Source organism: Lampris incognitus, chromosome 11, assembly GCF_029633865.1.
Source record: "Lampris incognitus isolate fLamInc1 chromosome 11, fLamInc1.hap2, whole genome shotgun sequence".
NCBI lineage: Eukaryota > Metazoa > Chordata > Actinopteri > Lampriformes > Lampridae > Lampris > Lampris incognitus.
The window spans coordinates 48,013,792-48,040,275 of record NC_079221.1 but is presented as its reverse complement, the minus strand read 5'-3'; the positions used below and the strand labels follow the sequence as shown (position 1 = coordinate 48,040,275).

General features: G+C 47.2%; 1 protein-coding gene across 2 annotated transcripts in view; it reads right to left on the bottom strand.

The window, feature by feature from the left end:
- LOC130120859 (ephrin type-A receptor 6-like) overlaps positions 1 to 26,484 on the bottom strand; it is a 177,797-nt gene that overhangs the window by 136,476 nt on the left and 14,837 nt on the right. The window contains exons 2-3 of one of the 2 annotated variants that reach the window (XM_056289651.1): positions 7,002 to 7,157; positions 2,074 to 2,409 (exon numbers count right to left, since the gene is read on the bottom strand). In XM_056289651.1, the coding sequence (XP_056145626.1) occupies positions 2,074 to 2,409; positions 7,002 to 7,157 (492 nt within the window). The remainder of the gene's footprint in view (positions 1 to 2,073; positions 2,410 to 7,001; positions 7,158 to 26,484) is intronic. The other variant, XM_056289652.1, reaches the window with a different exon arrangement.

Below are 26,484 nucleotides of genomic sequence, written 5' to 3'. Positions count from 1 at the left end.
GTTTGGCCACACAAGGAGCAAGTGCAGAGACGTGGAGAGTGAGAACCAGTTCTCAGTTCTGAGACGATGATGGAGGTCTGCGGCAATATCTTCCCGGCAAACCCAAGAAATGGTTTCGAGATGAACGTTCCAAGGGGCTGCGTTGAAGACCTGTGATAAGATCAGTGTGAAACAGGTTTTTCCAATCGTTGTTTTAGTCGTGCCTGCTCTTAATAAGCTGGGATGTGGATACAATTAATGCTTGATGTATTTCCTTTCATAGTTTCAAATTTAATGGTTATCATGCGGGACTTTTCAAAGAAAGATGTTATCGTGGAGATATATGTCGCCATAGCAGCTAAAGGATCAGGCAAGTGGCAGTGACTTCTGATACAAGAGAGACTCTTTTCTGTGTGTGTGGGTGTGTTTAACAAGCAGGCATGGCTCATGGAAGAAATTCACCTACGGATACTACAATATAAATGAGTAAAACCCAGATTCGACCATGTTTTTTTGTGCGGCAGAAGGAAAGCTCTGACACGACAGCACGGATGTATCATTTTGAACAGATCTTTGGGATGTGGCGTAGTGAACACCCAACACAATGACCAGTATCACGCACATCTCAGGAAGTTAAAGATGTTTGTCTGGATTGTAGCTTAAATGTTAAATACAAGAGGAAGGATTGGCATGCAAACTTAATAAAGCCTGTTAAAAATGGTAAAACTGCACCCAGTTAGCGGGTGTCTGTAAGGTGATGAGCCCGGCGATGAAGTAAACCGTGCACACTGAAATCTGAAAAGGATATGTTTTGGGCACTTGCTTGAAACCTGAAAATGGACTCGTAACTGCTAAACTGTGGACTCGGCTGGGTGAAGACTTGTAACGGATTTCAAAAGCACAAAGCATCACACAGATCGTGCAGATGTTTTGTCATTGTGTTTTGAATGTGCTCAGAAAGGTTGTACAAAGAGAGAATATCATGATCTTCAATCTATGTAATTATCCAGGGTAATTCCTGACATGTCACTGATATCAGGACCTCTGGCCTCACACACATGAAACCAAACTTGACGCCAGGCTCGAGGCCACGGCTGACCATGTTATATCTATGTAGTTCTTTTGGCATAAAAACATTTGGAGCAGGTAGGCGAGCAACCTCTTTCTTGCCTCTCTCATTCTAACCCCTGGTGAATGATGTTTCAGAAGCTGCACCACACTGACCAAAGGGTACAGAACTAGATAGGGCATTTATACAGCTATGAATATTAGTGAGCAAATACTCAAGAGAAAACGGCAGCATTTGTGCTCACCTCCTGAGTGAATCAAGTTATAGACAACTAGCTGAGCGTTTCAGCTGGACTGCAGTGTTTGAGCACTCACATTGCATACTGTTCTCTGGGACACAGTTAGATAAAACTTTAAGCAGTGGTTCTCAACCATGTGCCACGAGGGGTCAAAAGTATGCAGATTTTCATTTCAATCAGACCCCCCACCACCTTAGTCACACATTAGCATACCTCCAAACAAGGAGGAACTTCAATCATCCATTATCTTAACCGCTTATCCTGCTTTCAGGGTCGCGGGGATGCTGAAGCCTATTCCAGCAGTCACTGAGCGGCAGGCGGGGAGACACCCTGGACAGGCCGGCAGTCCATCACAGGGTCGACACCCATACACACACGCACACACACACACACATTCATACCTTTGGACTGTGGGAGGAAACCGGAGCCCCCGGAGGAAACCCACGCAGACACGGGGAGAACATGCAAACTCTCCACAGAGGACGACCCCCAAGGTTGGACTACCCCGAGGCTCAAACCCAGGACCTTCTCGCTGTGACCGCGCTAACCACTGTGCCACCGTGCCGCCCACAAGGAGGAACTGATTAATGAAATCCCCTGTTGTGGAGTCCGGTTTGGATTGAAAACCTGCCACATGCTTGAGTCCCAATGATTTAAAGTGAGGTATAAAGGTCATTTATCATTTAGATTTCAGAACGTGCTACTTTAAACATTTGCCTCTATAGCCATTTGATGGTGATTTTCTCTCTCATAGTAAATCTGATGAATGAGATTATATACTGATCACAACCTTGATCTGTGCTGATAGTGATGGCGGCGACTGGTCGCGGGAAGGAGCTCAGGTCTGACACACCGTTGAGTGACTCAATCTCGAAGGTGTAGTTGGCATGGGTGGAAAAGTCCATAACAGTAACCATGGCATTGGTCAGACCCTGGGGGCGGGGGAGAAAGCGTAACTCCTCCTCACAAAGCTGGCACTGGTCAGGTCCAGGACTGCAACGTTTGCATAGCACATTGTAGGTGAGGTCACGCCGGCCTCCAGTATCACTGGGAGGAGACCACTCCAGCATTAGACATGTGTCATTCATGTTGAACATCAGGTTTCGAGGAGGAGAGGGCGGGCCTGCCAAGAGAAGAGATGGAAAACAGACAAAAAGATACGTAGATTCATAAAGTACATAGATATAAATATCACTTGTTTATCTCTAAATAAATATTGAGTAATGATGTGCCACAAGAGTTCATAGGTAGCCGAAACATTTTACTGAGGTACAATGGACCTGCTATAGGTAAAAATAAATCAGCTGCCAAAACATAATATTGTTAAAATTAGTTGCTAAGTTTTATGTATGACAAAAGGTTGAGATAGTGGACCATTATTTTCTTTCAACTTTGTGCACCACTGTGTCTATCTCTAAATCATTTGAGTTGGGTAAGCTTTCCATGACCTAAGACAGAAGTATAAAATATATAAATAAATAAATAAATAAATAAATAAATAGAAATATAAAAGAAAATCATAGTATAAGATAGAATGAATAAATAAAAACAAACCTCTCCCTCTCACTCTTTTTTTGGGTGGTGTGTGTGTCTTGCTCAAGCTTGGGTCCTCTACCAGAGGCCTGGGAGTTTGACAGTTCTGCGCAGTATCTTAGCTGGTCCTAGTACTGCATTCTTCTGGATAGAGACCTCAGATGTTGTTCCTGGAATCTGCTGGAGCCACTCTTCCAGTTCAGGGGTCACAGCCCCTAGTGCTCCTATTACCACTGAGCCTACTGTGGATTTCACCTTCCACATCTGATCCACTTCTTCCCTCAGCCCTTGGTATTTCTCTAGCTTCTCCTGCACCTTCTTCCCAATGTTGGTGTTGCTTGGGATTGCTACATCGATCACTACTGCTGTTTTCTTCTCCTTGTTGACCACCACAATGTCTGGTTGGTTAGTCAGCACCTGCGTTTCATCCGGAACTTGAAGTCATACAGGATATTGGCAATGCAATTCTCAACCACCTTTGGCGGTGTTTCCCATTTGGACTTGGGGGCTTCCAGTCTGTATTCAGTGCAGATATTCCTGAACACTATCCCAGCCACCTGGCTATGTTTTCAGTGTACATTTTCTCAGCTAGCATTTTACACCCTGCTAGTAAGTGCTGAACAACCCTGGTTGGGGCATCTTTGCACAACCTGGATCTTGGGTCTTGTCTGGTGTGGTAGACTCCTGCCTCAACTGATCTAATACTGAGTGCCTGTTCTTGTGCTGCTATGATCAGAGCCACTGTGCTGTCCTTCAGCCCAGCATTTTCTAGCCACCGGTAGGATTTCTCATTATCAGCCACGAAGGTAAAATCCACAGTAGTCCCAGTGATAATAAGAGCATTAGGGGCTGTGACCCCCAAACTGGGAGGGTGGCTCCAGCAGATTTCAGGAACAACATCTGGGGTCCTGGTCCAGCAGAGTGCAGTCATAGGAACAGCTGAGATACTGCACAGACCCCTCAAACTCTCAGGCCTCTGGTAAAGGACCCGAGCTTGAGGAAGACACACACCACTTGAAAAAGGGTGAGAGTGAGATATAAATGGGCTGTGGTTCAAACAACTCATTGTTTTATCTCATCCCCGTCATGTGTGGGTCAAACTCTTCCCCATCACGGGGGTCTTGAACAAGTTGGAATAGCAAACCTTGACAAAGCCTAAGGCGATCAAGCTGTCAATAGAGTCATTTTGTGTTAGGCGCCCCTGCACACAGCTCAGCAGCACTGGCTTTAATGTTCTTCTCAACTGCTCAGTACACTGGTTTTATGACAGGGTCACTTTTCTGTGCTATCTCTATCTCCTCCCAGCTTTGTTCACTAATCATGCTCCCTGTCATTGCCTGTATCTTAGCCTGTACAGTTTTCACAACACCCTTGTCACCCCCAACTGGCCTCAAGCATGTGCACACCTCCTCAGAATTCATTCTAATGAAGTCTTTGCCGGTGTCTTCCTGTTCTGGCTCTTCTTCACCAGGGATTCTAGACAAGATATCAGCGTTAGTGTTTATTGCTCACTTCGAAGTGATACTCAGCCAATTGTGCCACCCATCGCTGCTCGATGGCCCCCAGATTTTCAGTACCTAAATAGCACAAAGGGTTGTGATCAATGACCACGGTGAATCTGGGGAACATCAGAAAGTCCCTGAATTTTCCGGTGACAGCACACTTGAGGGAGAGGAGCTCTAGTTTGAAGGCACCTTAGTACTTTTTTTTTCTGGAGCCCCTCAGCCCATGGCTCGCATAGGCTATCACCCATTCTACTCCTCCTTGCTTTTGGCTGAGTACGGCCCCAAGACCTTGTTGGCTCCCATCTGTGGTCAATACAAAGGGGAGACTGAACTCAGGATATGCCAGGACCGGCGGAGATATCAGACACTCTTTTTTTTTTTTTTGCTCATCGAGGCAGCCTGACACTTGTCAGTCCAAGTGTAAAGTTGAATATCCTTGGCTTTGCCGTTGGTCCCTTCTCCAACTAGGGCATGCAGGGGTTTGGCCAAATGAGCGAATCTTGACACAAACTGCCTCTAATAACTCATGAATCTGAGTATTTGTCTCACTTCCTTTACACTCGTGGGGGCTGGCCAGGTGTTCAGTGTACTGACCCTGTCTTTGTCTACCTGGATGCTCCTGGACAAGATCACATGATCGAGAAACTTGACCATCAGTCGCAAGAGAAAACATTTGGTTTGTTTTAACTTTAATCCATGCTGATTTAGCTGTTTGAAAACCACCTCTAGTCTCTCACAGTGGCTATCAAAGTTCTGAGAGAAGACTATAATGTCGTCCAGATAGACAAGTAGGATGGCAAAGCTTAGATCACCAAGAACTAACCCCCTCAGCCATTGGAATGTGGCCGGAGCGTTGCACAATTCAAACGTCACCAGAGTCCACTCAAATAGGCCAAATGGGGCTGTGACTGCAGTTTTCTCCTGGTCGCTTTCACTCACCGCTACTTGAAAGTAACCAGCAGTCAAGTCTAGTGTTGAAAATACTTGTGCACTACCCAGTGCATCCAACGACTCCTCAACATGTGGAAATGGATATGCATCCTTATATATCACCTGGTTCAGCCGCCTATATTCACAGCAAAAGCACACAGGCCCATCTTTCTTAATAACTATTACTACGGGCGAGGCCCATGGAATTAAGCTCTCCTTGAGGATCCCCTGACTAAACAAGCTCTTGCACATGCCTCTTAAACTCTTGAAAGATTTCTGATTAAATCCCACTGTGTCTCTGTTTGATGGCGCAGCGTGATTTGCGGTTTGAAAGTAACTGAGACATGGTGTTTTGAAAAGATGGGGCTCAACTGTTTCGACACTCCTGCCACATACGGAATCACCACTGGTCTACACTTAGACAGCTGTTGTCCTTCTCCTCTCGTCGATTGGCTGGTTCAATGGTTGGACGTCTTCCTGGCGTTGACAAACACTCTGTTAGGATAACCACCGGTGGTGGCTGGTGCTAACAATTTTTTTTGGGGGGGAGGCGCAATGGCGCAGCACACCTGACAGTTGCTTTAATGTCCACGGAGTTATTAAGAAGGACAACGTAGCCTATAGATACCCCTGAGAAAATCTATAGGCTACATTGTCCTTCTTAATAACTCCGTGACTGTGTAGACATTAAAGCATATGCTGTGCCAAGGTAAATCCCCCCCCCCCAAAAAAATAAAATCGTTAGCACCAGCCGCCACTGATTAACCAGGGCCTGTTTAATGTGGGATACCTCCCCTTACCCGGCCACTGTGCCGGTGGGGACGCTGTTAGCTCAGTGATGAAACATTCTCTCAATAAACGTTGTGTCCAGATTAACTGATTCAACTTCCTGTGGTTATACTGAGAACTATTACAAAAGAAAAAAAAAGGTAAAGAAATTCTCTGGCACAGCAAAGTGAAATTGCTGCAAAGTGTGACGTCATGGATAATTTTGAGGGGTCGTCGAGGTGTAAGAGCCTGGAGGATAAAAAGACACTCCCAACCTTGGAGTCAGCCAGCTACTACAGCAAAGAGTACCCAACGACTTTTAAAAAGCTCCGGACCTTGTATCGCCATGTAACAGCAAGAAGAGGAAAGATAGAATCGTTGACTACAGAGGGCTTGAACAGGCGGGGCCGAGTTCTACGCAGCACCATCCCAGGCCCCTCAAGCCAAATGCATGTAAGAATCATGTCTAGTGTAAAGCACTGCATTCCATGGTCAGGAAAAAGGAAACAGAACCACAGTCATTACAAAAACAAATTCATACAGGTTTTTGTGAATTATGTGTCAGGGGGAAGGGCAAAAAGGCGCAGGGTGACGACAAGAGCAATACCTAATGGCTATTAACTTACTTATCTGCCTGTTTTTATTAGAAAGGTGGGCAGTAAGGGAAATGGTGTAGTGGAAACCCAATAAAAAATATTCAGAATGTATTTCAAGTGCCTTTGGGTCCACAATTGGTCATCAATTAAATAGCTGATTGTACTTGTGCACGTGTGTATCAAATCAAGCAATGGATTCAGTTATATATTACAGTATAAATTGATGGGTTTGAATGAGAGCCAAGAGAGGCTTTGTTGCTGATGTACTCACTGGTGGACTCGGGGGGGGGGGGGGCAAATGCATAAGCTGGTGCCCTTTTTATTTTGTTTTTTTTTTGTTCCTGCCCCTCAAACAGTCTGAGTCCGCCACTGGAGGTACTTACGTGTGCAGGCCATAGTAGGGGGATCTTTCTCTGCCCTGAAGAAGCCCTTCTCACAGTGGCAGATAGCGGCCCCCTCTCCATAGCTAAAACTGTGAGGAGGACACTTGGGGCATTTGACGTTCCCTGCAAATGCCTTGTAGAACCCTGGATGGCATGCTGGGGTGAGATAAACAAAGAAGAAGATTAGAAGAAATGAGAGTCTAGTTAAACATGCTCTAACATAAGGGACTGTGCCCAAAGAGAAGTCTTTAATAACATTCTCTCCTACATTTTTCCAGTCAGCACAGGTTGATTTGAAGGGTGAGGAAAATTAATGTGATCCCCCCCTGAATAAAATCTATAAAAATCATCTCCTCTAAAATTGCCATCCCCCATTTCCCCTCCCTTTATATCATTTTTGGATCCCCCTCTATTATAAACGTACTATCTGACAGAAACTAATCTCCACTATCCACATGTTTATGTAAGTATCCATATGTAGTTATGAACTCCACACTCTCTACAGGTCAACGCAGTGGGCACAGCATGGCACATTGTGCATGAGACAATCGTCTAAGAAAGTAAGATATGATAACCAGTACTGAGTTTGTTATGGCACACTGTCAATATATATATATATATATATATATATATATATATATATATATATATATATATATATATATATATATATATATATATATATATATATACATACAGTGCATCGGGAAAGTATTCACACCCCTTCACTTTCCCCACATTTTGTTATGTTACAGCCTTATTCCAAAATGGATTAAATTCTTTTTCCCCCTCTGATCTAAGTGTAGATCTACACACAATACCCCATAATGACAAAGTGAAAAAGGTTTTGTAGAAATGTTTGCAAATTTATTACAAATAAAAAACTGAAATATTGCATGTACATAGTAAGTATTCACACCTTTTGCTATGACACTCAAAATTGAGCTCAGGTTCATTCTGTTTCCACTGATCAACCTTCAGATGTTTCTACATCTTGATTGGAGTCCACCTGTAGTAAATTCAATTGATTGGACATGATTTGGAAAGGCACACACCTGTCTATATAAGGTCCCACTGTTGACAGTGCATGTCAGAGCAGAAACCAGGCACAGATCTGGGGAAGGGTACAAAAAAAAAAACTTCTACAGCTTTGAAGGTCCCAAAGAGCACAATGGTCTCTATCATTCATAAATGGAAGAAGTTTGGATCCACCAGGACTCTTCCTAGAGCTGGCCGCCCAGCCAAACTGAGCAATCGGGGGGAGAAGGGCCTTCATCAGGGAGGTGACAAAGAACCCGATGGTCACTCTGACAGAGCCCCAGCGTTCCTCCGTGGAGATGGGAGAACTTTCCAGAACGACAACCATCTCTGCAGCACTCCACCACGTATACAGTCCTATCCTTCAGTCTGCCTATCAATATGTATCTATCTTTTTATCTATGTATCTATTATGTATCAATCTGCCATTAATCTATTTGTATAGTTCTCATCTTACCTATCCACCCACCTCTCTCTAATATATATATATATATATATATATATATATATATATATATACCTGGCGACACAATCAGGTGCTTGGCAGCTGAACTCGATCGCAAGAGGGTTTCCATCAATGCCCAACCCTTCAACAACCAGGAAGGGCCCCGGCGTTTTCCAGCTTTCGTTTGGGATGGGGATAAACTGAAGGCCAACCCTTCACTTCCCGACTTAGGCTCACTAAACTCAGCCAGGGATTGGGAAATGCGAGTGGCCTTAGGCCAGAAACTCATCTTCCCGACAGAGATTGCAACAACCACCTTGCGACCAGACCTCATCCTCTGGTCCAATTCTTGCCAGCTCACTTACATCATTGAGCTGACAGTCCCCTGGGAGGATGCAGTCGATGAGGCGTACGAGTGTAAGAAGCTGCGGTACACCAATCTAGCAGCCGAAGCAGAGGACAGACGCTGGAAGGTGAAGGTGCACCCTATGGAGGTGGGTTGTAGGGGCTTTGTTGCCAGCTCCACAGCAAAACTCCTGAGGGAACTAGGAGTCGGGGGGCAGGCCCAAAGGAGAGTGATCAAAGAGCTAGCCAACACTGCTGAGAGGGTGAACAGCTAACCACAGGTCACACACCCAGGACTGATCAACCTGTGGTGGGCCTGCCTTAGCGGAGGGTGTCTTATGATAAAAGGCCGAAACACCCTGTGATGCTGAGTTACACAACTGATGATGTGTCCTGGTGGTGGCAATGTCACCTTGGCAGACATCTCCAGTTTAATTCCCACCAAAACTGTTGCAGTGCAAACACTAGGGATTTTAACAACCAGTCCTTTTTTTTTTTAAATCTTGAATATCTGGAGTAAACCAGTGACCGCTGCGAAAGGGCAGCTGACAATCAGGGAAAGACCAGATGACGGCCTGGAAAGACTGCTGACAGGAGGGAATAGACCCCAACGGGGCTGGTATGGGCTAGCAACTCACAGGTGGATCACACCGTAACGGAACATGGAAAGGATTTGACAATGAGCCGGATGACCAGCACTGCAACCGATGGATCATCAGCACTGGCAGGACAAAAGCTGCACAGCTGTATCTGTGGCTGGTCAAAGGTTACATCAGTGAAGGGTCTCAAGATCCATCAAGGCAAAAAGAAGTGCCTTAGTGAGCTTGGCAAGGGGCCTCGCATTGACCAATACTTTTTAAGAAGTAGGCCAAATCAGTCGAGTAAAGCCCGGAGGCAGGAGAACCCCCACAGTCCTCAGGGTATCGGCACCCCAGACGGAGTTTAGCTTTGCATAGATCCTCCAGTGGACTCCGGTCTGGAGCCCGGCCAGCCACAGCCAGCAGCAGAGAGGAAGATGGAAGGAAGAAAGCCTCAAATCCTGTGGCCCAAGTCCAGCCAGAAGATTGAGTCGGAGACCATCAACTCTGTCCTTGTCCTCTTGCTAGAAGGTCAAAAGGGAACAGTTGAAAGAAAACTGGAGAACATGGGAGCCATAATTTACAGCTATGGCGTAGAGAGATTTGGGGTAAAGGGGAAGATACCCAGTAGGCAGAAAGACCGTTCAACCCAGCCCAAATCCAGGAGGCAGCGGGAAATTGACAAGTTGGTGAAGGATAGAAAACAACTGAGGAAGCAGTGGAGGAAGGCCACAGAGGGAGAGAGTGTTGGGCTTGATGCACTGCAGGCTGGAGTAAAGCAGCGTTTGACAAAGCAGCGAAGAGCAGAACACCTCAGACGACAGCATAAGAGGAAAGAACGGGCTAGGACTCGCTTCTACAGCAACACTTACAGCTTTGTTAAGAGCCTTTTTGACAGCGAGAAGAATGGGAGCCTCAGAGTCCTCATACGAGATCTGGAAGAGCACTTAAAGAAGACCTACTCTGATGTCCAGAGACATGAGCTAGTCACCATCCCGGATGACATGCCACCAATTCACCCACCTGACCACCATATGGACACAAGACCCCCCACATGGAGCGACGTGGAGAGGACGGTAAAGCAGGCAAGATCGATGTCAGCTCCTGGGCCCAATGGTATTCAGTATAGACTCTATAAGAACACTCCTGGAGTCCTGAAATACCTCTGGAAGCTGATGAAAGTGGCATGGCAGAAAAGCGTCATGGCGAAGAGCGGGAGGCATTCTGATCCCCAAGGAGAAGAACTCTTCCTGCATCAGCCAGTTTCGCCAGATCAGCCTCCTAAATGTAGAGGGAAAGATCTTCTTTAGCGTGATTGCCCAAAGGCTCTCCACATTCCTGCAAAGAAACTACTTTGTCGATACATCAGTGCAGAAAGCCGGGATCCATGGCTTCTCAGGATGTCTGGAGCATGCTAATATCATCTGGCACCAGATACAAGCTGCCAAGAAAGAACGGAGAGACCTGCACGTGGTTTTCTTAGACCTCGCCAACTCTTTTGGATCAGTTCCTCACAAGATCCAGTGGACAGCGTTTGATTTTTTTTTTCCATGTCCCCAAAAACATTACAGAGTTGGTCAAGACCTATTTCCAGGATCTCCACTTCTGTGTCAGAACACCGCCACCGCTTGGCAACATCTGGAAATAGGCATCATGGTGGGCTGCACTATTTCCCCTCTGGCATTCACCATGGCAATGGAGCTTATCATCCGTGCATCTCAATGGGTGGTGGGAGGCGAAAGGTCCAGGAATGTCCTGCGTCTTCCGCCAACATGGGCGTACATGGATGACTTGACCACCATAGCAACAACAAAACCATGCACCAGGCGCCTGCTGCAGAAACTCCAGGAAAACACCAAGTGGGCACAAAATGGAGTTTAAACCAAGCAAATCTCGCAGCATCTCCATTGTTAAATGCCAACTAACAGATGAACGGTTCTGCATCAGTGATCAACCAATCCCCACAGTCCGGGAGACGCCCATCAAGAGCCTTGGATGGTGGTACAATGCAGACCTCAAAGACACCCAGCAAATGGAGCAACTTCGTCAGGATACAATCAGTGGCCTCAGGCAAATCAACAACACTGCATTGCCTGGGAAGTTGAAGCTCTGGTGCTGCTACCCCGACTCATGTGGCCAATAACCATGTATGAGGTCTCACTATCTCATGCCAATCGCTTGGAGATGCTAGTGAACTCGCAGGTGAGGAAGTGGCTCGGACTGCCAAAATGCCTCAGCAGTGTTGGACTCTACGGCAATGGAGCCCTCGCTCTGCCAATTTCCAGCCTGGTTAAAGAATTCAAATGTGCCAAAGTGAGGCTGGACATGTTCCTCACAGAATCCCGAGACCTGGTAGTGAGACGAGCTGCTCCAACCGTACCAACAGGGAAGAAATGCACCCCAGCTGCAGCTGTACTGGAGGCGAAATCTGCCCTCCGCCACCGAGATGTAGTAGGCCATGTTCAACAAGGCAGAGGCGGCCTTGGCCTGGGAATAAAAACACCTACCTGGCAAAAGGTGACTACTACCGAATGGCGAACTATGGTGGTTGAGGAGGTTCACTGACAGAAAGAAGCAGCCAGATGTTCTAAAGCCCTAGCACAAGCCAAACAGGGTCGCTGGATGAGGTGGGAGGGTGTTGAAAAGAAGAAACTCACATGGAGTGACCTCTGGAGCATGGAATCAAACAGGCTGAGTTTAATCATCAAAGCCACATATGATGTCCCACCCCATCCCACAAATCTAAATCTCTGGTTTGGAGAGAATCCATCTTGCTCCCTGTGTACAGCCCCAGCAACCCTCAAACACATCTTGGTTGGCTGCAAGACCAGCCTCACTCAAGGCAGATACAACTGGTGACACAATCAGGTGCTCAGGTGCTTGGCAGCTGAACTCGAATGCAAGCGGGTTTCCATCAATGCCCAACCCTTCAACAAGCAGGAAAGAACTAGGAGTCAGGGGGCAGGCCCAAAGGAGAGTGATCAAAGAGCTAGCCCAGCGTTTCTCAAACCTCTCCTGGAGGAGCACTTGTCCTGCATGTTTTAGATCTCTCCCTGCTCCAACACAGCTGATTTAAATTATCAGTTTTGTTATTAGGCAGCTTCAGGAGCTCATAACGAGTTGATCATTTGAATCAGCTGTGTTGGAGCAGGGAGAGATCTAAAACATTCAGGACAAGTGGTCCTCCAGGAGAGGTTTGAGAAACGCTGAGCTAGCCAACATTGCTGAGAGGACTAGCCTCTGGATCTGGATCAAAAGGAGAGACGCCGTCTGGGCTGCCAGGGTGAACAGCTAACCACAGATCACACACCCAGGACTGATCAACCTGTGGTGGGCCTGCCTCAGCGGAGGGTGTCTTGTGATAAAAGGCTGAAACACCCTGTGATGCTGAAGTACACAACTGACGATGTGTCCTGGTGGTGGCAATGTCACCTTGGCAGACATCTCCAGTTTAATTCCCGCCAAATCTGTTGCAGTGCAAACACTAGGGATTTTAACAACCAGTCCTTTTTTTGAATATATATATATATATATATATATATATATATATATATATATACACTGTTATGTACATCTGTACATACGTCTTTTTTTATCTGTACCTTCTTGGATATCACTCTCACTCTGCATGTTCTATGTTGTGTCCCTCAAATGGTTGCAGCTGTGTAAAGTCAATAATAGTGGGGTCTTCTCCTTGCAGTCAGCGAAGAGCAACAATTCCAAGAGGAGCACAATTCTGCAGCATTTACTTGCAGAACCACATCAACAAATGTTGCAGAATAGTTCAGCTCTTGAAATCAAAGGCATCATGATGTGGAGAAGACACAAGGGATGTGATAACATTGTGGCGGTAGGGTTCGAACAGGCAAAACTAGCCAGAATCACACCCAGCATCACACTGCATATGCTAAAATGGGATGTGTGCCCTAATTCTAAATTTTGCTCTGCACAAGATCTTTCTTCTTTACTTCCTCAACACTACTACTACTACTACTACTACCACCACTACCACTACTACTACCACTACCACTACCACTACTAATTCTACTAGAAATAAGGGTAATAATGTTGTTGCTTTTTTTATTTGCCTAACTGTGAGGGCAATTCATATATGAATGTTTGCTTTCATTTAATCTTTGACCACAGATCAGCTATACTATGTTTGCATTGCTTGAATGGATGTCTGGGGCTCATGTGTCAAAGGTGGTGCTGAAAGTGACTTTTCCATGTACACTGCTAACGGCCTGATAACAGAGGAATGGGAGGGAAGCCCACTTCAGTGTCACAAGGTCAGAAGGAACGGTCCTGGAGGATCACGAAAGAAGATAAGGTATGCTCTGAAAAGACCTGACCTATGAGGGGATGCTATGAAAGTTCTGTTATCCATTAGGATGACAGTCCATACCTACCTCCTCCAAAACGGGATGAGGGAGAGACTCTGGGTATACACCATTGTGGTTGAAGCTACTTCCTCAGGATGAGGGAGAGACTCCGAGTATACATCATTATGATTAAAACAATGGGCATGATTTGTGCTGCATGGTATAATGGGAGTGCACTCTGAGATCAGGACCACACATTCAAGCATCTGGGCTTGTGCGTCTGGCCATTGAATGCATTAAAATGTGTGACAATACTGTGAAAGATTTTTGTCTCGCTCATTTAATGTCAGAGTGGTATTAAATAATTGCCACGACACCAACACAAATGGTAGTCCTCTTTGTATCTTGCATTTTTGGATACCTGTGTCATTCTTATCGGCAAAATAATGATGTATTGCCTGGTCTTTTCTTTATTAATGATATTTCACCAGGGGAAAAATGCTTTTCTCCAAAATACTGCTATATGGTATTCAGGCTTACAATCAAACTAAACCATACACACTGGGATGCATTAAATTGTAATACAGTACCATGATGTAAAACCTTAGATCTGTTCACTCTGGATTACCTGTTGGGGCAGTAACCCTCTAAGTGAAAACTGTACATACTGTGTAAACCTTGTGCGGATCATACGCTCTACATTTATAGAACTAAAAGCCCAGGGATACCAACGTGTTGAAATTCTTCATCTCCATTTCAAAAGAACTGGTAGTGATAGCCCAAATCCTGGCCACTTTCACTGTTGCTCATGTAATCAGCAGCAACTCTTGAGCCTGCCTTCAAGTGTTTTCAAGTACTTGCCATCGCTCTTTTTATCCACCTGATTTCAATCTCACCATGGCATTCCGTGATCAAAAAGCCAGTGGATTCATAAAATACTTCGCATGTGGAAAGGGCAACCTCGGTGTAGGAGGTTAAACCCCACTGAAGTGAGACGGACCAAGACAGATGAAGCGGAGGTGGCCTCGTTCTTACACAAACAGCTTCAAACCTCTGGCCAACAACATGGTTATTGACGAATGCACCAGAAATACTGGATGGCTGGGATAATTACTGACCGAGAAATTGTCCATCAGCTGATGCGCCTGGTGGACGGGAACGGGGTAAATTTATGTGCGTGGAATCGCCTGAGACTACTCCTATATAACAGCCATGGCCCAAATGATGTGTGGCATATTGACGGGTATGACAAACTAAACCCTATGGAATATGTATCAGCGGCTATACTGATGGCTTCTCCAGAAAAAACTATCTGGCTTGAGGCATGCAGAACCAACAATGACCCACAAGTAGTTGCAGGCTATTTCATAACTGCTGTCACCAATAATAACAGAAGTCCACAGAGTACGGCTTGACCATGGAGCTGAAAATACTCACATGTAAAAGTTTCTGCGAAACTCTTTGAACGAGGATGGCAGAGAGTGTGTCATGCTAGGCCCAAGTACTGGAAATCAAAGAACTGAACGTTGTTGGGCCACCTTGAGGAGCCAGTGCATTCAGTTTTGGATGGACCATTTTCAAAGGCTGAGCATTGACGGCCGCTTTGCTGACACCTTCATTGACAAATCTCTGATTCAGTTTTGCTTCCAAAATGTTATACAAGAAAGTATATTTGTCATAACAGGTTTTGCCAGTGCTTGAATTGGGTGAAAATAAGAGCTGGGACTCACCAGGGCAGGAGGTGAGGGAGGGGTGTAATCAATAGTACACACCCGTTCACACCCCCCAAATATCACTCAGTTACCATTCTTGTTGAATAGTTGTTAAACTTTGTAAAGAAAAATAATGTTACGAAACTGGTCATCATTTAAGCTATTCACAGAGGCTGTGTTGGTGATTATTCAACAAATTAATTGTTCTACTCAAGGAACGTAAACGGGAAAAGGTTACAAGTAATGATAGTTTTAAATGTAAGATCACTAGTCTAATAAATGGTGGGGGGGGTGGACTACTCAGGTACATTTTAGAAATGGATGATTACTGGCATTAAGGGGGGAAATCATTTTTCACATCCACAGTTTAGACACAGACCTGTACAAGCTCAAGAAATCTTTACATTTTTTACAACCCCTTTACATTGGTTGCTCTAGTTATGTGCTTCCTTTAGGTAGGAGGAGCTTTAGGGAGTGTTGACTGCATGGAATAACCACGGAGCAAGGCCAGCCCACAATCCCTGGGCTCCCAGTGGTCGACCTTCTATCATGTATGATGTCCCCAGCCTATATGGAGCCACGTTATTTGCAGACAGTAGAACTGTGTGATTGTGAACTTTGTGGCCTCATACAGCTGTCCTCCTCTTCTGTCACCATCTACTGAATGTTCTCCAAAATTCTTCAAATCCACCTCAAACGCCCAGATGCTTCCTTGGCCATTTTTTCCATTTGGGAAAAAATAAACATACTGCCTCTTCTATTAACTCTTTCTTTTTCCATTCTTTAGAAGCATTTGTTCTCGTGTTCCCCCTACTTTTTTGTCCTCATTTGCATAAACCCTTGTGTTTCATCATCATGCAGCATCCAACCCAGCTCCACCTTTCTCGTTGCCCTGTGTGCATTCCTTGTATCAGCCTCTTGGTGAGACGTATCGTTTGCCATGACTGCTCTTCTGTTTTTACTCAACTTTGCCTTTGTCACTGAAAAAGCTTTGATTTCCTGGAGTTTGGTGTAACTTCCTGCCTCCCGCAATACCCCATTACTGCTAAAATGTCTTCATGAGGAGGCAAATAGTTCCTCAGCCACTCAGCTGTCATTAACTGCAAGAGACTGGCATCAACCTATAAAATAAATTATTGTTCAACTTTAAGAACACCTGGTGTATTGCAATCTCAAATGATAATACTACATGGACCATTGTGCCACACTTGGCTAAAGAGTGTACACCCTGTTGGTAGCTGAGTGAACATGGAAACAGAACAGGAAAATATCCAAGGGTCATTAGGGCATTGTGGAGCAGTGGTTAGCGCAGTCACCTCACAGCAAGAAGGTCCTGGGTTCGAGCCCCGGGGTAGTCCAAGTCCAACCTTGGGGGTCATCCTGGGTCATCCCCTGTGTGGAGTTTGCATGTTCTCCCCGTGTCTGTGTGGGTTTCCTCGGGGTGCTCCGGTTTCCTCCCACAGTCCGAAGACATGTAGGTCAGGTGAATCGGCCATACTAAAATGTCCCTAGGTGTGTGTGTATGTGTGTGTGTGTGTGTGTGTGTGTGTGTGTGTGTGTGGGGGTGTGGGGGTGTGGGCGGGTCGGCCCTGTGATGGCTTGGCGGCCTGTCCAGGGTGTCTCTCTGCCTGCCGCCCAATGACTGCTGGGATAGGCTCCAGCATCCCCACAACCCTGACAGCAGGATAAGCGGTTTGGATAATGGATGGATGGATGGATGGATGGGTGGATGGGTGGATCATTGTGTCACTCTTGGCTAAAGAGTGTATACTCTTTTGGTAGCTGAATGAACATGGAAACTGAACAGGAAAATATCCAAGGATCATTACCTTTAAAATCAGACAAGACTTGGGAGTAAGAGAGGCCTAGGGCCCAAATTGTTTTCATATAATTTCATCCCCTTGTAGTGACTACAGCTGAACTTTGGTCATGGTATTCTACGTACTGTACATATGGAGGTACACGTGTCTGATTAAGCTCCAACTTGGTTGCTCTTTTGGAAGGACAAACATCTTCTTATATGTGTGGGTAATAAAGGATATGAAATTCAGATTTTTTTTTCGTGGTAATCACATTGACTAACCAGACCACATAATCACAAATATGGATTTTGTGGACAAGGTGAGGGACATCATTATGGAGGAGGATGAAACAATGGTCTCTTCTGATGTTAAGTCATCAACAGTTCCTGTTGATGAAGCAGTGGAAGGTAGTCCATATGAAATTATCAATAGGACCACCCTTAACACTGTCTGTGTCTGCTCCTGAAGCTTTGTCTCCAGTCCACGTACTTCACATAGAGGGGGCAGTACTATAGGCAGAGGCATGGGTGTGCTATGGGTTTCCCAGTCTCACCTGTAGTGGCCAACTTGTATATGGAGGAAGTGGAGAAGAGGCTCTGCTGTCCTATCCAGGCCCACCACCTAGCCATTAGGGTTAGATTTGTAAACGACACCTGGGTTCAGGATGTACAACAATTCACCGACCACATTAACTCTGTGAACAACCACATCAAGTTCACCAGGGAGGATGTGAAAATGACAGGTTAGCCTTCTTACACTGTGAAATTGGAATTGGTGATGGGGGGCATTTGATTGTTGATGTTTACTGTAAACCAACACATACTGATTAGTATGTAAGGTTTGACTCTCATCATCCACTGGAGCACAAACTAAATTTATTTCTGATTTTGTCCCTTTTTCCCCCCAATTTAGTGGCCAATCGATCCCTATTTTAGTTCAAACACCCACCCTCGCACTGCATGCATTTGCCAACTGCATCTCTCCGGCCGGCAGTCTCGAAGGAGACGCCTCGCCTCTTCCGTGACAAGGCGAATCCAGGCCAAACCCCTGCTTTTCCCCACACACACACAGAGACACACACAGAGACGCACTCATGTGACGAACAAAAGCCGACCCCCCCCCCCCCGAAGACACCGTTGCCAATTATTGCTGCTTCATCGAGTCCGGCCATAGTTAGATCTGACGAGACTGAGGCGCGAACCCCAGTCCCCAGTGGGCAACTGCATCGACACAAAGCCGATGCTTAGACCGCAACACCACCATGGACCCTGGAGCACAGACTAGAAGTCATCAGGACGCTGTACCATCGAGCTGACAACGTCCCCACCGACAGCTGTCGAGGAGGGGAGAAACCCCACCTTAAACAGGCCCTGGTTAAGTGTGGTTATCCTAACTGGGCATTTGTTAAAGACAGGAAGACGCCCAAACAGTGCACCAGCCGGTCGAAGAGAGGAGAAGGACAACAGCTGCCTAAGCATAAACCAGTGGTGATTCCGTATGTGGCAGGAGTGCCGGAAAAGCTGAGACGCATATTTTCAAAACACCGCCCAAAACAGGCTGCGCCAGAAGTTGCTACACCCTAAGGATCAGGTCCCCTGGCACAAACAGTAATATAGTGTACGCTGTGAAGTATCAGGAGCATTGCCGTGACTTGTTCATTGGGGAAACTAAACAGACGCTGGCCAAGAGGATGGCACAATACAGGAGAGCTAACACGCCAGGCCAGGACTCTGCAGTCTACACCATCTACAGACCAGGGACCACGCTTTCAGGGATGTTGGGGGGTAGGGTTAGGGATGTTGGGGTGTAGGGCTAGGGATGTTGGGGGGTAGGGTTAGGGATGTTGGGGGTAGAGTTAGGGATGTTGGGGGGTAGGGTTAGGGGTGTTGGGGGGTAGGGTTAGGGATGTTGGGTAGGGTTAGGGATGTTGGGGGTAGGGTTAGGGATGTTGGGGTGTAGGGTTAGGGATGTTGGGGGGTAGGGTTAGGGATGTTGGGGGTAGGGTTAGGGATGTTGGGGGGTAGAGTTAGGGATGTTGGGGGGGTAGGGTTAGGGATGTTGGGGGGGTAGAGTTAGGGATGTTGGGGGGGTAGAGTTAGGGATGTTGGGGGGTAGAGTTAGGGATGTTGGGGGTAGGGTTAGGGATGTTGGGGGGTAGAGTTAGGGATGTTGGGGTGTAGGGTTAGGGATGATGGGGGTAGGGTTAGGGATGTTGGGGGTAGAGTTAGGGATGTTGGGGGGTAGAGTTAGGGATGTTGGGGGGTAGAGTTAGGGATGTTGGGGGGTAGGGTTAGGGATGTTGGGGGTAGGGTTAGGGATGTTGGGGGGGTAGGGTTAGGGATGTTGGGGGTAGAGTTAGGGATGTTGGGGGGTAGGGTTAGGGATGTTGGGGGGTAGGGTTAGGGATGTTGGGGGTAGGGTTAGGGATATTGGGGGGTAGAGTTAGGGATGTTGGGGGGGTAGGGTTAGGGATGTTGGGGGGGTAGAGTTAGGGATGTTGGGGGGTAGAGTTAGGGATGTTGGGGGTAGGGTTAGGGATGTTGGGGGGTAGAGTTAGGGATGTTGGGGTGTAGGGTTAGGGATGATGGGGGTAGGGTTAGGGATGTTGGGGGTAGAGTTAGGGATGTTGGGGGGTAGAGTTAGGGATGTTGGGGGGTAGAGTTAGGGATGTTGGGGGGTAGGGTTAGGGATGTTGGGGGTAGGGTTAGGGATGTTGGGGGGGTAGGGTTAGGGATGTTGGGGGTAGAGTTAGGGATGTTGGGGGGTAGGGTTAGGGATGTTGGGGGTAGAGTTAGGGATGTTGGGGGGGTAGAGTTAGGGATGTTGGGGGGTAGAGTTAGGGATGTTGGGGGGTAGAGTTAGGGATGTTGGGGGGGTAGGGTTAGGGATGTTGGGGGGGTAGAGTTAGGGATGTTGGGGGGTAGAGTTAGGGATGTTGGGGGTAGGGTTAGGGATGTTGGGGGGTAGAGTTAGGGATGTTGGGGTGTAGGGTTAGGGATGATGGGGGTAGGGTTAGGGATGTTGGGGGTAGAGTTAGGGATGTTGGGGGGTAGAGTTAGGGATGTTGGGGGGTAGAGTTAGGGATGTTGGGGGGTAGGGTTAGGGATGTTGGGGGTAGGGTTAGGGATGTTGGGGGGGTAGGGTTAGGGATGTTGGGGGTAGAGTTAGGGATGTTGGGGGGTAGGGTTAGGGATGTTGGGGGTAGAGTTAGGGATGTTGGGGGGGTAGAGTTAGGGATGTTGGGGGGTAGAGTTAGGGATGTTGGGGGTAGGGTTAGGGATGTTGGGGGGTAGAGTTAGGGATGTTGGGGTAGGGTTAGGGATGTTGGGGGTAGAGTTAGGGATGTTGGGGGGTAGAGTTAGGGATGTTGGGGGTAGAGTTAGGGATGTTGGGGGGTAGGGTTAGGGATGTTGGGGGGTAGAGTCAGGGATCTTGGGGGGTAGGGTTAGGGATGTTGGGGGTAGAGTTAGGGATGTTGGGGGTAGAGTTAGGGATGTTGGGGGGTAGAGTTAGGGATGTTGGGGGGTAGAGTTAGGGATGTTGGGGGGTATGGTTAGGGTTAGGGATGCAAGGTAGACCCGTGCACAATACACATGTTTGTGGTTAATGTGGGTAGTTATGACTGTGGGCAAAGGTGTGTGAGTTTATGTATGTGTGTGTGTAGCGCAGCTTGCAGATGGCAAATAAAGCAAGGTAAATACCAAATTACAGCTTCTCTTTCCTTCACTTTCTCTTTCCTTCACTCTATGAGGATGATAGCCAAATGGTGATCTACTCTTCCAGGCTCCCATCCATCCATCCATCCATCCATCCATCATCCAAACCGCTTATCCTGCTCTCAGGGTCGTAGGGATGCTGGAGCCTATCCCAGCAGTCATTGGGCAGCAGGTGGGGAGACACCCTGGACAGGCTACAAGCCATCACACAGGGCCCAGACACACACACACACACACACACACACACCTAGGGACAATTTAGTACGGCCGATTCACCTGACCTACATGTCTTTGGACTGTGGGAGGAAACCGGAGCCCCCGGAGGAAACCCATGGGGAGAACACGCAAACTCCACACAGAGGACGACCCGGGGCGACCCCGAGGTTGGACTAACCCAGGGCTCGAACCCAGGACCTCCTTGCTGTGAGGCGACCGCGCTGACCCTCCAGGCTTATGGATGTGAAACATAACAGCAGCATGTGCTAAACTCTGACCTCTTTACCAGTGGTTTCCTCTCACGGTGGTTCTGCTGCAGCGTGACAGATCATTTTTCTGGCTGTCGCCTGAACTACACAGTGGATGGTGTGACCACATACAAGACGATGCGGATTTTAACTATATATCATCTATTTAGGTCTCAGCTGTTCTCTTTCATTTGCTCTTTTCATCCTTCCACACATACACAAGCAAAGAATCATGCACACAAACACATTTACACACATTACACACATTTACAGTGAAGTACACACACATAGGGAAAAAGTAAATGTCATTCAGAGGCCACATCGATCCGTACCGAGTAACAATATTTGACACGGCCCACATGACATGAGGATAAGCGCCTTCTCACGTGTGTCAACACGACGCCATTTCCATTTCCACCGCCTCAGCTGGTTCTACACAGCTCTACGGACGCATTTTAAGAAAAGCAGGCCGAGGCACAGGAAAGACCGCCGATGTCAATTACCTTTATTATGGCAAAGAGAAAAAGCTGAAGGGTGCTATATTTCCCACATCCTTTGTTATCATATTCATCCATCCATCCATCCATTATCCGAACCGTTTATCCTGCTCTCAGGGTCGCGGGGATGCTGGAGCCTATCCCAGCAGTCATTGGGCAGCAGGTGGGGAGACACCCTGGACAGGCCGTCAGGCCATCACACAGGGCCAACACACACACACACACACACACACACACACACACACACACACACACACACACACACACACACACACACACACACACACACACACATTCCCACCTAGGGACAATTTAATATGGCTGATTCACCTGACCTACATGTCTTTGGAAGGAAACCAGAGCACCCGGAGGAAACCCACGCAGACACGGGGAGAACATGCAAACTCCACACAGAGGACGACCCGGGACAACCACAAAGGTTGAACTACCCCGGGGCTCGAACCCAGGACCTTCTTGCTTTGAGGCGACCGTGCTAGCCACTGCGCCACTGTGCCACCCTTATCATATTCATTCCGGTTTAAGGAGTTGTTTTTATATAGAGCGATACCGGTGCACCATAAAGGGAACTTCCCTGTGAGGAGTGCTAGGAGAGGTAAAATCAAAACTACTGAAAAGATATCCACAAAGTAATGTGATGTTAGAGAAACCCAAATATGAGTTTGTGTCTCTGCATAGCCATATTGTTGTCTTCTGCTTCACATCTTTATCTTCAAGCAAAACAGAGGAGGGCAAAGATAGAATGGGGCATTTATGAATTCACGTGATGTTTAGTGTATTATTTCCAACATTTTATGGGTCTCATCACATTTGACCCTGGGACCACGCTCCTCTCAGGAGCAACTCTGCGTTTATAAATCAAACAGTTTGCCTTCCCATGGAGGAGAGGGCGTAAAATGTGTTATTGCTTCTTAACAGGAAACAGTGGGTAAACTAACGAGCTGCACATGATCAATAAATCATATCTGAACACATCAGCTCCCTGTGAACTGGAAAACCAGGCAGGGACTAGGTCTGCCTGTCTGCATCGGAAATTAGTGTGTGTGCACGCGCGCGAGAGCACAAGTTCACAGGCATATAGGTGCACATATCAATTCTGTGACATTTATATGCTACAGGCCTGAATATTATAGAAAACGCTTCAAAGAGGTCTTAATCTTTTGTGTTTACCTGCCAAAACAACGTTACACAATGTGCTTCCTCTGTGCCATCCGGTGGGTTTCCTCACTCGTCTGTGCCTACAGTGTGGGCAGCTAATGCAATGGATCAGGTTTATGAAAGCCTCCCACAGCTCACTAATCATGTTGACCAGCAGCTCCCACATTACAGCTGTCACTGCCACAGCTGCCACAGCTGGACACCGGCGGTCTGTGCAGTTTGGCTGCGGACAGTTAAATGGATGCTCAGGGAGAGGCTGCCTATCATAGTTTGTCATGGAAGGATGGTCAGGTGTTAGGATATGCAGTTAGGTTGTTGGGTAATAGTGACAGCGTCAATGTACTGAAGAAACCTTTGAGAAACCTAAGAGAAAGGTAGAACAGCAAATGAAAAGAAGACAGAGGGACAAACAGAACCAATTAAAGATAGCATAAGAACAACATCAGGAGCAGAAGAGAGGATGAGCCAAAACAAAATAGAAGAGACAGAAACAAAGAAAGGGGCATGTGCAGAATGAAGGAAAGTGAGTGGCTTAAGATCAGGGTCATGAATTCACAACTTGGTTAGCATGCAGCAGACAAGTTTCCCTGGTTTCAAATGGTTTGCCAGATTGACGTTAGATTCACACATCACAAGGCACTGTGTGGCAGTCCTATTGACTGGGATTTATACTTCAACCCGAGCTATGTAGCAGTGCATCTAAACTTGCATCTTCTCCCTGGTCAGGCATTTAATTAGCTGATGGTATTTAGGTCGTTCATGGCTGAAATTCCATTTGATAAAGTCGCCCAGGACAATAAAAAAATAGTAGGCGTTTGTCCACTCCACACCTGTGGCGTAGGCAAACATCACAGTGTGGGTGGGCACACAGAAAATCAGGTGGTTCTAGCCCATTCAAGACCATCATCTCTCATCTCGTCTCATCATAAGTCGCTTCTCTGGGGATGGGTCACGGTGGCAGCAAGCTAAGTAGGGCACTCCAGACATCCCTTTCCCCAGCAACGCCCTCCAGCTCCTCCTGGGGGATCCCAAGGCGTTCCCAGGCCAGATTAGACATGTAGTCCCTCCAGCGAGTTCTGGGTCTATCCCGGGGTCTCCTCCCAGTTGGACGTGCCCGCAAAACTTCCGAAGGAAGGCGCCCAGGAGGCATCCTAATCAGATGCCCAAACCAGCTCAACTGGATCCTTTCCATGCGAAGGAGCAGCGGGTCTACTCCGAGCTCCTCACCCTATCTCTAAGGCTGAGCCCAGACACCCTACGGAGGAAACTCATTTCAGCCGCTTGTGTCCGCGATCTCACCCTTTCGGTCACTACCGAAAGCTCGTGACCATAGGTGGGGGTTGGATGAAGATTGACTGGATTGACTTGAAGATTGACTCTGTTGCTCCCCCTGAGGTTTTTTCCTCCCTGTTAAAGGGTTTTTTTAGGGGGAGGGGTTGTTCCTTATCAGATGAGAGGGTCTAAGGACAGGATTATGTGTTGCTGTAAAAGCCCACTGAGGCAAAATTGTAATTTATGATATTGGGCTATACAAATAAAACTGAATTGACTTGACTTTAAGTGAGAGCTTTGCCTTCTGGCTCAGCTCCCTCTTCACCACAATGGTCCGCCGGTACAACGTCCGCATTACTGCTGCTGCTGCTGCACCAATCCACCTGTCAATCTCCCACTACATCCTACCCTCACTTGTGAACAAGACCCCGAGATACTTGAACTCCTTCACTTGAGGCAACAACTCATCCTCAACCCAGAGGGAGCAGTCCACCATTTTCTGGTAGCGAACCATGGCCTCAGACTTGGAAGTGCTGACTCTCATTCCGGCCATTTCACACTCAGCTGCAAACTGCCCCAGTGTGCACCGGAGGTCGTGTTCTGATGAAGCCAACAAAACTACATCATCTGCGAAGAATAGAGATGCAATTCTGAGGTTCTCAAAAAGGAAACACTTCTCACTTTGGCTGCGTCTTGAGATCCTGTCTATGAATATCACAAACAGAATTGGAGACAAGGGACAACCTTGGTGGAGTCCAAAAGCCACCGAAAACGTGTTTGACTTTGTGCTGAGAATGCGGAAACAGCTCTTACTTTGGTTATACAAGGACCGGATGGCTTGTAGCAACTCGTGCAGTAATCCCCAAAGAGTGCCGCGGCGTACACGGTCGTAAGCCTTCTCCAAGCTCACAAAACACATGTAGACTGGGTGGTCAAACTCCCATGCCTCCCTCAGCACTTCTGCAAGGGTAAAGAGTTGGTCCATTGTTCCACAGCCAGAACGGAATCTGCATTGTTCCTCCTGAACCCGAGGTTTGACAATCCCTACAGTAGACTTTCCCAGGGAGCCCGAGCAATGTGATGCCCCGATAATTGGAGCACATCCTCCAATGAGTATGAAGCTGGAAATCGAAGGTGTGTTGATGAATGTTATCAGCGCATATGCCCCACAAGTTGGGTGTGAGATTTAAGAGAAAGAAGAATTCTGGAGTGATTTCGATGAAGTGGTGGAGAGTGTGTCCAAGGAGGAAAGAGCGGTGATTGTGGAGGACTTCAATGGGCATGTTGGTGAAGGGAACAGAGGTGATGAGGGGTTGATGGGTAGTTATGGTGTCAAGGAGAGGAATGTGGAAGGGCAGATGGTGGTGGATTTTGTGAAAAGGATGGAAATGGCTGTGGTGAATACATATTTCAAGAAGAAGGGGAAAGACAGGGTGACGTATAAGAGTGGAGGAACGTGCACACAGGTGGACTATATCTTATGTAGGAGGCACAATCTGGAAGGGATTGGAGATTGCAAGGTGTTGATGTTGCGACCGAGGGCTACTTCCCACACCACAATAACCAGATCCACCCAATACACAGGCAACACGCAAGAACACTAATACATTATTACAAAGAGTTTATTCATACAAGGCACAAATAACACAGGGCACATCTTAAGTTAAAACACATCAATCTGGAAACCGCAAATTCATCCCACTTATACAGCAGTGCATCTACTCCACACCACAAGGGGTGGGGTGGGGGAAGTAATCAGTCCAATGTACTGGCCACAACAAAAAGGAGGCGAGTCAACCCACTGTCCATAAGACTAATAGCAGCCACAGAGTCCACAGTCACCCGATCTAGGCTGGTGACGTCACGTTCCAGGGCGTAAATGGAATGGTGCCGTCTCGGTCAGGCCGAACGCCCCCAGCTGGCACTTCAGTGTGAGTGTAGTCGCTCGAGGCTCCGCCCCCAGCTACAGAGGAAGCACAACAACAGGGCTCAGCTTCACGGCCTCACCGAGCCGAGGACGAAAACCAGCAATGGGACAACACCAACAGAATGGAAATACAACTTCCCTTCATCTGGACGAGTCGAGAGCGTTGTGCACAGAATGGTCACCCGTCGC